Source organism: Melozone crissalis, unplaced genomic scaffold (assembly GCF_028551555.1).
Source record: "Melozone crissalis strain CALT ecotype California unplaced genomic scaffold, PUWL_Pcris_2 ptg000042l_1, whole genome shotgun sequence".
Lineage (NCBI taxonomy): Eukaryota > Metazoa > Chordata > Aves > Passeriformes > Passerellidae > Melozone > Melozone crissalis.
Window position 1 is genome coordinate 41,611,063 of NW_026535820.1, and position 13,904 is coordinate 41,624,966.

The 13,904-nt window shown below is 38.2% G+C and overlaps 1 protein-coding gene across 1 annotated transcript in view; it reads left to right on the forward strand.

Moving 5' to 3' along the window:
• The window catches only part of ADCY2 (adenylate cyclase 2), a 203,498-nt gene that overhangs the window by 128,930 nt on the left and 60,664 nt on the right, over positions 1-13,904 (forward strand). The window contains exons 5-10 of the mRNA XM_054284675.1: positions 3,874-4,022; positions 5,093-5,204; positions 6,262-6,389; positions 11,464-11,622; positions 12,005-12,137; positions 12,467-12,643. Of these exons, the coding sequence (XP_054140650.1) occupies positions 3,874-4,022; positions 5,093-5,204; positions 6,262-6,389; positions 11,464-11,622; positions 12,005-12,137; positions 12,467-12,643 (858 nt within the window). The remainder of the gene's footprint in view (positions 1-3,873; positions 4,023-5,092; positions 5,205-6,261; positions 6,390-11,463; positions 11,623-12,004; positions 12,138-12,466; positions 12,644-13,904) is intronic.

The window sequence follows — 13,904 nt, forward strand, 5'->3', positions numbered from 1 at the left end:
ATTTCTTCCAGTAAGACCAAAATGTGGACCTGCATTTCCTTCCCTAGACAACAGAGAGAGAGAGAGAGAGAGAGAGAGAGCATTGCTACCTCAGAATTTCAGTATTAGATTCTGTGAATTGCCTAGAAGGACAATTTCTCTCCATTGATATCAAGACACAAAGTTGATTTTAATAGGGTGAGTCCTATCAGACTACCTTTGTTTTTCCTTAATGACATTCTGTTAGTTTTATTATTCAAGGAATCAGACTAGCTGAAAGAATATTTGGCCTTTAAATCTATAAATTCTTACATTTATGCTCAGTAAAGCATTGATCATGATGTAATCTTGTACAAATGAGTGAATCAGTATTGGTAGTTTGCATAACAAAATAGGAATAAGCAAATAAATAAAGCATTATTGCCTCAGGCCAAGAAGAGGTTGATTTGTGAAATGTGCACTCTTAAAAATAACCTTTACCTGCTGTTTGAGGATATTGTGCTTGTTTGCTGCAGAACAGCGTGGTATTTTGTGAGACACTCACGTGCAGCTGCCAGCTTGCAGAAAACAGCACAATGTTCTTTCACTGAGCTCTGCCAGCTTGTTCTAGGTTAGAAAGCAACCAGAGTTTATCAAGTTTTGGAGGACTGATAAGTAACTAAGAATCACTGCTAGAGTCATCTGGATGTTTCAGGGAAAATTCTGACAAAGGGTTCAACTTGGATGTGAGAGATTGAGAGAACAGGAGCTCAAATAACATTTTGACATAAACCACAGAAAATCTTCAGCTGGAGAATCCAGGGAGGATGCCTGCTTGCTATCCTTCTAGTGGGGTCCAAGAAGAGGGAAATACTTAAACTATAGTATTGAAAGGCACTTTAATTTAGTATAGGTAGTGGGCTACATCTTTTAGCCCTAGGACTAGAAAGGTATCAGCTGGAAGTGACTTGAATGGTTGAGAGGAAAGCACAGTCCCAGGGAATAAGTCAGGAAACAGTCTTGTGTGCATAAATCCCCTGTATGAGTCGTTAAGGTCATGTTGTTAATATTCTAGGGAAGGACATTTGTGAGGAGATTTTCATTGTCATAGCACAGCAGTTTCTCTTTCACCAGAAGCAGGTATTCTTATTTTCAGTCTGAAGACTTTTAAATGGTGCCTCTTGACCTGCATTCAGAATTATTTCAGCTTTTTTTCTAACAGACTGTAGTTCTGAGAGTGGCTTCTCTGTCTACTACAAATAAGGAAGATTTTTGTCTAAAAGTCAGTGTCTTGTATCTCAGTTCAGCTAGTTTTTGATGTGTAGATTTTCTGTCCTTTTGAGAGAATAGTACAGAATGGAATGTATTACCAAATATAAAGCCAGCATAAGCAGTAGTCTTGATTTGTAGTGTTCCTCTCATTGTTCCAGTCTGCACGAGTTTCAGTGCAGAACATCGTGCACTACAAACTGATCAGTAAGGGATTTTGATCCTTCCACTCTGCTCTTTTGAGCCAACAGCAGTGAAAAAACAGGAAGGAAGAGTTGTTCTTGTGTGCTTTGCATTTCTAGGATCTTTAGCTGAGCAGCTCTGCCACAGTGCTCATAAATAGTTAAGATTCACCTCTTTCACAGCTGTCTTTTAATGAAAGATATGAAAATGAACAATCCACATTATCACACAAGTGATAAGGTCAGGACTGAAGTGTGAATGCTTGCAGCCTGCAGAATGGAGGGGGTGGCTGAAGGCTGTGTGTGCTCCTGGGTATGGCAAGGTGTTCTGCAGTGTGCTTCAACAATTGCAGTTCTCTAAAGCAGCCTCTGGTTGCAGCTTTCTTGTTTGTACAGTGAAAATGGAGAAAGGAAAACATTCTTTGGAAGGAATTCTGGTGTGGTGAACAGCTTCATCAGGATGTATAAACAGAATGGAATAGTGCGCTGGCCTGAAGAGAAAAAGAAGGGGAAATGTTCCATCTCTCCCGAAAAACATGATGTCCCCTACAAAATGAGGGCATTCTGTTTTCCTTTTCCTCTATGATTCTTTAGCTTGTAGTTGACTTTATGCTGCTTTCTGTGAAAACTTTTTCTCTTCCTTTTTTTGCTTGCTTCCTTGAAAACATTTATGACCTTTGCTTTATGACCTTTTACCAGGCTTTCTGAGTTGCAAAGATGTAAGCAGTAACCTGGGCATTGTCTGCATCACTGTGTGTCTGGAATTGTAAGAGTCAAAGGAAGATAGTGTATCAGTTTGCATTTACTATCCATAGTATAAAAGGAGAATAGTGATGTAAAATTGTTGCAAAGAGTGACACTTCTTCATTAACTGTGTAATTTCAGTTGTTAATAAGTCTGAACAATCCTGTACTGTTAGATAAAGAGCAACCTGGAAGAGTAAGTTTTTATTATGGAAAAAATTGATTTGTTGTACAGATATTATTTACAAGTTAGCAAAATACCTCCACCAAGGAGCAGTGGAAGTGAAACATTGTCACTGAACATAAGCAATGAAAATACACTGGTCTCTTGGATGGAAACTTGCTAAAATGCCTAAACATATTAAATTATTCTTGCATTTAAGAAATAAATTATTAGTTCAATATTAATTAACAGCAAAGCAAGATTCTGTCTTGATTCACTGTAGTAGAAGATTTTTGCCAAATATGTGCAGGATCAGTTTCACAGGGCCTCATGTAATTGAATGCTACGCTTACAAGTGCACAAATGCTATGAGGAATGTGAGTTTGTCACTATACTTGACAGAGATAGATAGCCAAGGTTGCTGCAAATATTAGAAGAGTCTATAGCCCTGTTATTGCCTTGCTCTGCTCAAGGTCATCAGACCTGAACAGGAATAATTATCCCAGGCAGAGGATTGGATTAATGGCTACACCTCTTCTGGTACCTTCATGAACAGAACTGCAAAGTCTGCAAAAATACTCTTCTGAACCAAAGAGCATGCAGCATTCTGAGCAACACCTGAGAATCATGCACATTTTGAGGTCATCATCTTTTCTGGTGTAGCTGTTTCTGTCTCTGACTCTGTCAGGGGCTTTTTCAGTTACCTTCCCCCTCTTCACTGGTTCAGGCTTCTGGGTTTTTTTATCCTTAGCCAGAAGGACTCTCTCCTGTCTGCCTGTGAGAAAATGGGAAATTCTTGTTCAGTTTCAAGATGGAATATGATAAAGCAAGAAGGATTTTCTTTTTTTGCAGAGTTCTTGTTGACCTGGTTTCCAGAGAAGTAGGAAATCAGTCTAAAGCTGTCACAGGTGAAATGAGTGAAATGGAAATGTCAGAGAGCTTTAGAAGAGGAAGACCCTAATGCCAAATGATGAGGAAAAACAAGTAGAGTTTGGGTTTTTTAAGTATTGTATGTGCTTCTAGGTTAATTAGAAAAAATTATCAATATTAAATGAGAGTACCTATCAAAATGCTTTGCAAAATTTACATTTTCAGCATATTCTGTCTGTATTTTATTTTAGGCCTAACTGCTAAAATTATGGCAGAGCATTTAAAATGTATGAAAGGAAAAAAAAGATGTAGCGTATTCCTGCTTGAATCAAACTGCATTTCCATTAAAGTCCTCTGGACTGGCCTTGTGACTCTTGTTTCATTTGCTGCATCCTGCTCAGATTTTGAATAGATTCCTGTAGATAACTTCAGCAAACGTTAAGCTTTAGCTTAAGCTTTGTCTAATATACACAAAACCTTGGAGAAGGCAGGTGTTACTTGGAAATGTGTATACGTCCCTGTCACACTCCTCAAGGTACTGATTTACTTTGGAGCTTGTACCAGGTCTGGGTGCAAGCCTCATCAAAATGTTCTGTGGTATTGACAATAGGGTGTGCCTTGCACAGTATTGATGCCATGCTAAATTTATTCTCCTTAAAGAAACTGTGGATTTCATTTTAAATTTTAGGAGCGTCTTCTACTTTCTTTACTGCCTGCTCACATTGCCATGGAAATGAAAGCAGAGATCATTCAGAGGCTACAAGGTCCAAAGGCAGGCCAGCTGGAAAACACCAACAACTTCCACAATTTGTACGTCAAAAGGCACACCAATGTAAGGTACTGTACTGTAATAAAATGTATCAATAACATTCAGAAAAAAAATTGAAAGAAAGGGTTAAGGGAGGAATTAAGAAAACATTTTTAAAAATATGCTTTTCAACAACTTAATATGTAGCATCCTTTAATTTGATCAAATGCTGACAGTGCTACATTCCAGAAGAGCACAAAGGTGTTAATACAAAGGAGTTGTTGAGAAAAACACACATAATACTAGGCTTTTTTTCATAATGTCTTCATTTTTCAGATTGAATTACTAAATCCTGCTTCCATGTGTGCCAGTCAAAATTGTAATTCATGTCAGTGGTATGATTCAGATTTTGCAATTTTCTTAATTGGAACAATTTCTCAGGACTTGTATCATGTAAACAGAGGCAGCTGTATCACATACGTATTTTACACAGTACCTGAGATAAAATACTCTGCTGACAGATCTAATTATTTATTATTTAAAAATTTCTAGTAGCTGGAAAAATAAATCACTTTCATTTCAAACATTCATTCTTCTTAACAAGGTTCTTTCTCCTGCTTTTGTTGGGTTTTTTGTTTCTTTTGTTGTTTGTTTTTTTATTTTATTGGACAAGTTAGTTTGAATTATATTCTTAGAAACTGATTTATTTAAAATGTTGCAGGACTTTTGAGGAAGCTCATGTTCTCTTGTGAGCACAAATACTCCTTGAAATTATTATATTGCTATTATTAAACTGATGATTTGTGACTTTAAAAAATATTTCTATTTTTTTCAATTCTGTAACAGATAGAGGCATAGAATGTTTATATAAAGACCTATAAATATGGATTTGCCTATAAATGTTATACCTGAGGAGGTAATACCTATAAAGGTACATACAGGTATATATTACCTATGAACACAACACCCCTAAAGGCAAATATGCGTTTTCCTATAGATGTAGTTATATTTACTGCTCTACATTTAGTAGTGGCTGTTTTGGGTGTGGGCATATCCCTGTGCAATCCAGGGCGCTTGCTTTCAGGTTTTGCTGCTGGTTGATGGATCTGAGTGCGTCAGAAGGAAGCTGTGAGTGCGATTCTGTTACTTTGTGTTGCAGCATCTTGTACGCGGATATCGTGGGATTCACGCGCCTGGCCAGTGACTGCTCGCCAGGGGAGCTGGTGCACATGCTCAATGAGCTCTTTGGCAAGTTTGACCAGATTGCCAAGGTGGGTTGCTATGGGCTGCTGCTGTTAGTTTGAATGAGAAAGTCATCTTTAATTTTTTTTTTTCCTCTCGGGGTCTTTGTGCAGCATTTCTGAGACTTTGGCAGGAAAACTGGATTTGAAACGTGTGAAGCAAATGATCTGGCTCTGGTCTGAGTGCAACAGTGCATTTCTGCCAGAGTGACAGTCTGTGAAACCCAAGATAGCTCTCTAATAGGACCAATAGAGACAGCTCATGGAGCCCAATAAGGCTTAATGGCAGATGAACACTTCTTTGAATAGATTTTTTGCAATATCAAGGATTAATAAACTCAAGATAGAAAAGTGTTAGTCAGTGTTCTGGTCTCAGAAAAAGCATTTATGAGACTGAAGGAGAAGAGAGACAGTATTGATCCAATCAATTTTAATTACTGACCACAGCCTCTTTATTTCTCAAGAAAAGAGTCAGATACAATCAGAATTTTTTCCTCTGCTTATTTAGGTGTCATTTTTATAAAAATTAAATTAAACTTCATGTATGAAAGTAAAATTGGAAGCCTCAGAATAGATAAAATTTCCTGTGTTTTTATTTGTTGAAAAATTGTTGTCAAGTATTTTAAAATTTAAATTAAATTAAAAGTAAATTTCAGTTTTTAAAAAATAAAAATCTTTACATGGTCTCAGAATAGAAAATATAGAACTATTATGATTTCTAGCTTCTGGAAGCATTCCATAATATATCTTCATACATGTAAATGTGGAAGACTATGTCTTTTGATTTCATATTTCAAACAAAAAGGCTTTATTTAGATTGAGGACATGATAGTTTAACTCAGTTCTTTATTCTCAAGTGTGAACATGTTTTGCAGTGCTTTTTCCTGTTAAGGACCATAACTGGTGGAGGGATCAACCATACAAAACTCTCTCAATGTTTCTGCTGTAGCAAGCCCTTTTGTACTGAAAAAACTTGAGTAGAAGGACTGTGCTAATGTCATTTAAGTCAATCTTTGTAACTGCAACTCTTCATTTATGTATTTCAAATTGAAAGTCACTGTCTCACCTTGCTTTTTTTTCCCTCCAGGAAAATGAATGTATGAGAATTAAGATCTTAGGTGACTGCTATTACTGTGTTTCTGGACTACCTATATCTCTTCAAAATCATGCCAAAAATTGTGTGAAAATGGGATTGGACATGTGTGAAGCCATTAAGTAAGTACTAAACTTAAAAAAAAAACCTTTAAAACCAGTCCTTCACTTAAATTAGTATACATAGGTGAGCTACACTTGGCAAAAATGCGTACCATGTGGAGATCTGGATATTTGGGAGTCTTCTGTATGATTTATTTTTCCTAATAAGCTGGACTTTGATTTTAAAACTTGGTGTGCTCTTCTGTAAGTTCCAATTTTTGTGGTTTTGTCTAGATTACATAAACCACTGTCCATTTAGCAAAGTGGGAGATTGGCCCATCCTTGTGAGGTATATGTGTGGTGTGCACTTCATCATGAAATGGATAATTATGTTGAACCATGTTGATCTTAATGTCTAATGAAGTAGCCATGCAAAATTATTCCTCTAATCCTTAAATGTGTGTAATTGTAGTCGCAAGAGGTATTTGGCTTTCAGTTATCTAGTCTTCTAACTCAATCCAGGGTAATTACTGTATGGGTAGGTTGACTAAAGCAAATTTGGTTGTTTTCCCTTTTATGTGTTCATGGAAAAGGTGTAGTATTTTTGGAAACTAGTACTTTGATCTCCTTGCTTTAGTGTTGCAAAAGTAACCTCAGTACAGGAATCAGGTTGTTGCATTCTCTAAAATGTTTCTTCATCCAAAAATGGTTGTAACTTACGTAGTGTCCAAAGAAATCTAATTTTTAAATGGTACTTGGGAGAATTTCTCCTTGCCAAGCAAAATAAAAATCTCTACAGATTTGATTGCATTTCAGTCACTTTCACTGGATGCTTTCTCTTTCTCACTTAGTATCACAATTAAGCCATTTCCTTTTTTAGCATACTAGGAAGTAAAGGTACCATCCCTTCTGTAGAGCAGTTGTTAAGAGGGTGTCAGTCCCAAAGTTCTGGCCCTATTTGTTGGTTGGCTTAAATATGTCAGGATTTTTTCACCAGCCTTTGAGTGAAAAGGAGAGCTTTCTGGTTTGCATTTCAAAACATCTGTGTGCTGTGTGAGAAAAGTTAAAAGTATTTGCATAGAGTTTCTGGTCAACCTGTTGTTTTGTTACTTAAGAGGAAAAAAAATATAGGAGGTTACAGGGTGATGAAAAAAACAACACTAAACTTGAGCCATAAAGTGCCCTTCACAAAGAACCAAAGTATGTCACACATCATAATGCAATGTTTTACTTGAGCTCAGAGAGCAATCTGTCAGTTCCTCACACTTCAGAACTTCCAATCTTCTTTGAAATAACTCTCTGCTCAGGCTGCTATCAAGTATGTTCATTGTTAATGCCGTGTGATCAGGTTCTTGGTAAGAGCAGCCTTATAGACTACAAAATTATAGGTTAGTTGTAAAGCATATTCTGATCTGACTTTATTACTGTAGTCGAAAACCACAGTGCTCCCATAGATAGGTGCCTGATTACCACAGCCTGTTTACAGAAGGAGTGAGGAATCTGTACCCTGTGTTTTCAAATCCTTTCAAAGTATTATATCAAGTGTTGCAGCCTGCAGGTGAATGAAAATTGCTGATTATTAACCAACTCCATATTTTGTGTGACTGCTGCATCTTTGTATGGAAGCATCTCCTGACATACTTCTGTGCCTTGTAAAATGAGAAGTAGTAATACTCTTGCTATTGGCAGTGTGTCACTCAATATGTTTGACTTGCTCTATCTGAAATATCTTTTTTGTCAGATAGAAATTATTGCTACATTCAGTCACTGAGGTGCAAACTGCTCCCTCGGTGTGTAAGCTACTGAAATAAAGTAGTTTGCTGTTTATATTAGCAGTTCTATATAGATTTTACCACCTGAATATGGTTTCAGTTCCATTTCTCTTTGAAGCAAAAAAGGAGGAATTCTGCCAAATTGACAGGTGATCTGTACTACAAAGTCTTAGTCAGTCTTCTTCCCTGATGTTGTGTAGCTCCATTTTGAGCAATTCAGCTTTCCTATGCTATGAATTGTTCCCATTTAAACATGGATTGTAGTCCCATTGATTAAGTGCTTTGCTTCTCTGCTCTGTGTTGGAACAAATCTAATGTTTCTTATACTCTGCATCCTGCTTGCCCAGGAGGGGGATGCTCACTTTATCAACCCATAAATGCCAGTGCTGCCTGTGAGCTGGCCACCTTAACTGGATGCTCTAAGGACAGAGCTTATCTGTTGAGGCAAAATATTTTTGTGTGTGAATATATGTGTTGTTTCCACTTAGCTCAAACTCTGCCTCCTTGTCTGTCTGGTGACTTCCTTATTTGCATGTTTCTCAGTCACACATTCTCAAAGGCTTCCTTTGATTTGGTAGCATGAAACAAATTCCATTTCAGAGGAAAGTGAAAGAAACTGTTGGATATGAGATGGTTATACCATTTTGAATGCTAGATAAAAAATAAAAGAATTCTTTTAGGTATGATTTCATTCCTGCAAGTCTGATCCAAGAGGAAACTATACTGTTAAAGCTGGCAGTTTGCAGGGAATTAAATGCCTAAGGTTCACTCAATGTGTTAAAGTGTGTAAGGAAGGGCTAGGTGAGTCTTGGATACCTTGGTCCAGAATTATAGATGAAGAAAGCTCAGGTAAACTGTATAGATGCTTTCCTAATGACCTGAACTCTTACTTCTATGGAGTATAGTTTCTACAGTTACCTGTAATATGACCACACCTCTGAAAAATGCAGAATGCTTTCAAACTCAAATTTCACATTGCAGTAGGAAAAATACAGTTTGATGAGTATTTTGACTGCCAGCCAGGCTGGGCACACAGACTGTGCTGTGCTGAAGGGAACCAGAGAGACAGGGGAGCACAAAATGAAATAAAGGTGGGAAGTTTCAGATATGCTTCTGTAGGTAATGCAAACATCCTCTGGGGATGTGATAGCCTACATTCTTGAATGCATTCAGTGCCTGCATTGTCATGGCAATTGTTCAAGGAGATCAGGAGACAAGAAGTGGTAAATCCTAATTCAGTTTAGAGTTACACTGCTAATTTAATGTCTCCTGTGGTTTCTTTAATTTGTGAGACAGAAAAAGAGATTCAGTTCTGGTACAATTCTGTTTGCTCCCCTGCTTAAATCCTGAGAGCTTATTATAAAGCAGACTTTATTCCCCTTGCTCTTGCTTTATTCTGCAGAATAAGGAAGGGCAGTCTTTTGACAAGCACTCCTAGAGGATAAATGTTCCACTTCCATTTTGCCCAGTATTTTAAAACACTTTTTTCCAAAATGCTAGGCTTGTGTCATGCACCTTGTGGAGAGCAAAGTGCTGTTTGTGAGTTGCAAAGTGCTTACAAAGATCATTTACAGGCAGTTCATTTTCAAGTGTGTCAGATACACAAGAGCAGTGTAGAATGGCAATATGAAAAGAAATACCAATAAACACTTCAGAGAGACAGATGGAATTAAAATACTTTCAGTCATGGTCCTGTTATTTTCATTTCCCAGGGAAAAAAAAAATAGAGAATTACTGCTTAAATGCAGGATTTACCATATCAAATTACGCCTCTTGCATTCTATGTTCCCTTTCAAAAAAAAGAGGAAACTGTCACATTAATTCAGTAATTCAAAAGGTATAGAGGTGATGATTCTTATCACTGAGATTGAAGATGTTGCTGGAACTGTGCACCCAACTTCTATACAGGAGCCATTTGGTTTCCTTATTCTGTAGTTGTTTCTTCCCGTAACATCCCAAATTTCTCCAAGTGTGTGTGCACGTTCCTTACTACTGGCTAGTTTTGGGTCCACACCAATTGGGGTTTGATTACATAAATCTGGTTAAGTTATAATCTTCCCATTTCTTGGAGATGTCTAAGCCTGTACATATCTGAATTAGTTTTATTACTCTTTACATATGTGGTCAACACCCTTGTGACATATGTCTGGAAATGTTCTGGTTCTTTGACCTCAGTCGCCCACCAGTGATTCAGAAGAACTGCTTCTGCACAGATAATTGCTTATCTTATGTGTAGGGCTCTTTTGAGATTTGGGGTGGGGTGAACAGATACTTAACTGTAGGAAGATCGAATATAAGAAAATAAAGACAGTGTAGAAAGTAATCTTACCCCTAAGGAGTTGCAGCTTGGCCGATTATCAAAGATTAGGAACAGGCCTGACTTTAACAGGCCACAGCTGTAACCAGTGAGAAGAAGAGTGCTATAAAAGAGTGGGGGCTGGTCGAGAGGGGAATTGGAGTCAGTTGACTCTTTTGTGAAGAAGAGTCAGTGCTTGGAGGAGCTGCTCACAAGAAACACCAAGGAGGTATGAAACTTTTGTGATAAGGAGACAACAGTATGGAACACCTGCAATAAGATGACAGCACTTAACTCTCTGACTGGAAAGGTCAAAGATTTAGATGTGGTCTAGACAGTGAGGGTAGCCTTTTATTTGCTGTATAATGTTCTAGAGGATGCAGCATTCACTAAGCATGTGGAAGGTTGTTGAGCCTACCTTCTCCACAGCCTGAATGGCACTGAGCCTGTATCCCCAAAGACTGTACAAGCCCCTGCTTGTGGAATATCCTGAGGTGCTGTGGTTTTCATCCTTCCTCGCAGATATGAGAAGGTCTCTGATGTAAACATTGGGGTCTTTAGGTAGAAGGATGCGTAACAGTAGTTCCAGGCCTCCAAAAGCAGCCTGTAGAACAAAAGCAGTCCTTACTCTGTTCTACCATGAGACTAAATATTTCCACTATTCACCACAGTCCTCCCAAATAATTTCAGATGAGTATAAAGGAAGGAACTTCAGACACAGACTTGAAAATTAATATTTCTACAAATTGTTACAAATATAATAGGAAAGGTAATGTATAATCATAGCATTAAAAGAATGGAGGCAATGTTAAGAAGAGGTAAATGTTATTACTGTAGTTACTGCTACTTTCATAGAGTCATAGAATGATAGAATACTTTGGATTGGAGTGGTCCTTAAAGACCATCTAGTTCCAGCTCCCCTGCCATGGGCAGGGACGCCTCCCCCTAGAGCAGGTTGCACTGAGCCACACCCAACCTGGCCTTGAGCGCTCCCAGGGGTGTGCCATCCTCATGATTTGACTGGTAAATTAAAAGAAAACAAAGGGCCTATCATGTGTATTAACAGAGGCTTTGTTCTCAACCACAGGAAAGTGAGAGATGCGACTGGCGTGGACATCAACATGCGTGTCGGAGTGCACTCCGGGAACGTGCTCTGTGGCGTTATTGGGCTCCAGAAGTGGCAGTATGACGTCTGGTCCCATGATGTGACCCTGGCCAATCACATGGAGGCTGGGGGAGTACCAGGGTAAGAGTCTTCTCCGTTAACCTTCAGATACGTGGATTTTTCAGTCATGGAAAAATGCATAGGCACCATGTCCTAAGCTATCAAGCATCATGGAGATGCCCGAACTAATTCTTAGGTGCTGTCTTGAGGAAGAAAAAAAAAAAAAAAAACAAAACTGGGGCACTCAGTATTTACTGTGATTTAAGGAGCATTTTTTTTCTGCATGGAAACCTTTAGATTTATGCCCATTAGAACTTCTAAAATTTAGATTAGATTGACTGCAAAAGAAGTGAGCAGCAAATAAAAGGTTTATCCAAAAGCAAGTAAAAAATGTTGATCAGGCTTAAATGATGCTTTTGATCAGTATTTGTGACTTTGTCCTTCTTTTAAAATATAATTTCAGCCGTGTTCACATCACCTCAGTCACCTTGGCACATTTGAATGGAGCTTACAAAGTGGAAGATGGGGACGGTGATGTGAGGGACCCATATCTGAAAGAGCATAATGTTAAGACTTACTTTGTAATCAATCCTAAGGTTAGTAGTACTTTTATTTTGTGGCCAGTCATACTTGTTTTTGAGCAGGACTGCTAATCTCTTTATTGAATAATTCACTGCAATAAGATATTGATCAGGGCTGTTACTGATGCCTACAAATATGTAATGTTTGCAGTGCAAATGTTTCCCGCTCTTCAGAAATAAGTCTCTGATGTTTCCAAGCAATATCATTAAGAATTGCAGTTTCTTAGCATCTCTCCATTTATAAGCCCCTAACCACGGAGCTCTATGGTGCCAGATGATGCACTGCTGCTTCAAAAGGTCACAAGCACAAAGGCTGACATCACCTTTTGTCCTCTGTCCACCAGGGAGAGAAGCGAAGCCCTCAGCACCACATTCGGCCTCGGCACACTCTGGATGGAGCCAAAATGAGAGCTTCTGTCCGCATGACCCGGTACCTGGAGTCCTGGGGAGCTGCCAAGCCATTTGCACACCTGCACCACAGGGACAGCATGACCACTGAAAACGGCAAGATAAGCACAACAGTAGGGGCCTACTTATGTAATTTTGTACAATATAGCAATTTTTGAAAGGAAAAAGCTGCTCACTGCTAAATACCTGGTTATTTCTGGTAGAAGATGATACATGTAGTTGTAAAGGGCATAAACGCAGTGAATTTGCTGGAAGCTTTTCCAGTTTTGGAATAGGGTGTAAGTGCATCCCTGAATTCAAAGGAGTCTGGCACTCTTATTTAAGTACAAAATTTGACCCTCTGAGCTCAGACCCCCCACCAAGTCACAGCATGTGCAATGGCTGCCCTTCATCTTGTGGAAAGATATTTGAACATAAAGCCAGAATGCAACACCTTTAGGAAGGAAATCCTTTAATACGGAGAAATTCCTAGAGATTTATTGGCTGTTCAGCTACATTCTCCATTTGGAAGATGGCCAAACCTGGAGCAAAGGCTGTGAAGTTAGAATAATCCCTGTGATACTTTAAGTGGACTTTATTCAGAGTACCCCAGGAACCAAATCCATACTTACTGTAACATCTACCTTTTGAAGGTGCACCTACAAGACATTAGTTGCGGTTGAAGGCCTGAATTTTAGAGTATTGTATTTCAATGTTGCATCTTTTACACTAAAATTAAAAATTACTTTTTAATTTTACTAATACTGTTATGCTGCTGTCATTAAGATACTGACAATCTACAGCTTGTACATTGCATTATCTTCTACTTCTTAAAATAAAATGCATGAAAGTAAATTCTGATAGTTTTCAACAATATATGAGATATATATATTTCAACATATCTCACCAGTACAGGAACAAAACATTCAGTTTTGCTCCTGTACTGGTGAGATATATTGTTTTGTTTAATGAATATAATGCATCAGAATGTGGATTCTGACAGGTTCATTACAGGAAGTACCCAGCCATCACTATTAGTCACAAAAAAAATGTGGCTGTGATGGTTGCCATTGCTGTTAATTAAAAAATAATGGCCATTGTCTGTATTCGGCCACTCAGATCTGTTTTTTTCAAAACCACTTAAGATTGGTTTTTGCTGAAGCTGGCAGGAGTTTGGGCTACATCCAGAGAGTGGTGACATTGAAGTCCTTGTGGCAAAGCAAAACACTCTTGGATTCAGACTGTTGTATTAGTTTATCCTCTGTTTATACAGATAGATGAGTTTTATTCCAGGTCACTCGATCTTCACTTCTAGCTGGATTTTTCTTTTAGACAGTTTTAATTGAATGCTAAAAGTATTTCAACTGGAAACTTTTCTCCTTACTTGACCCTGTT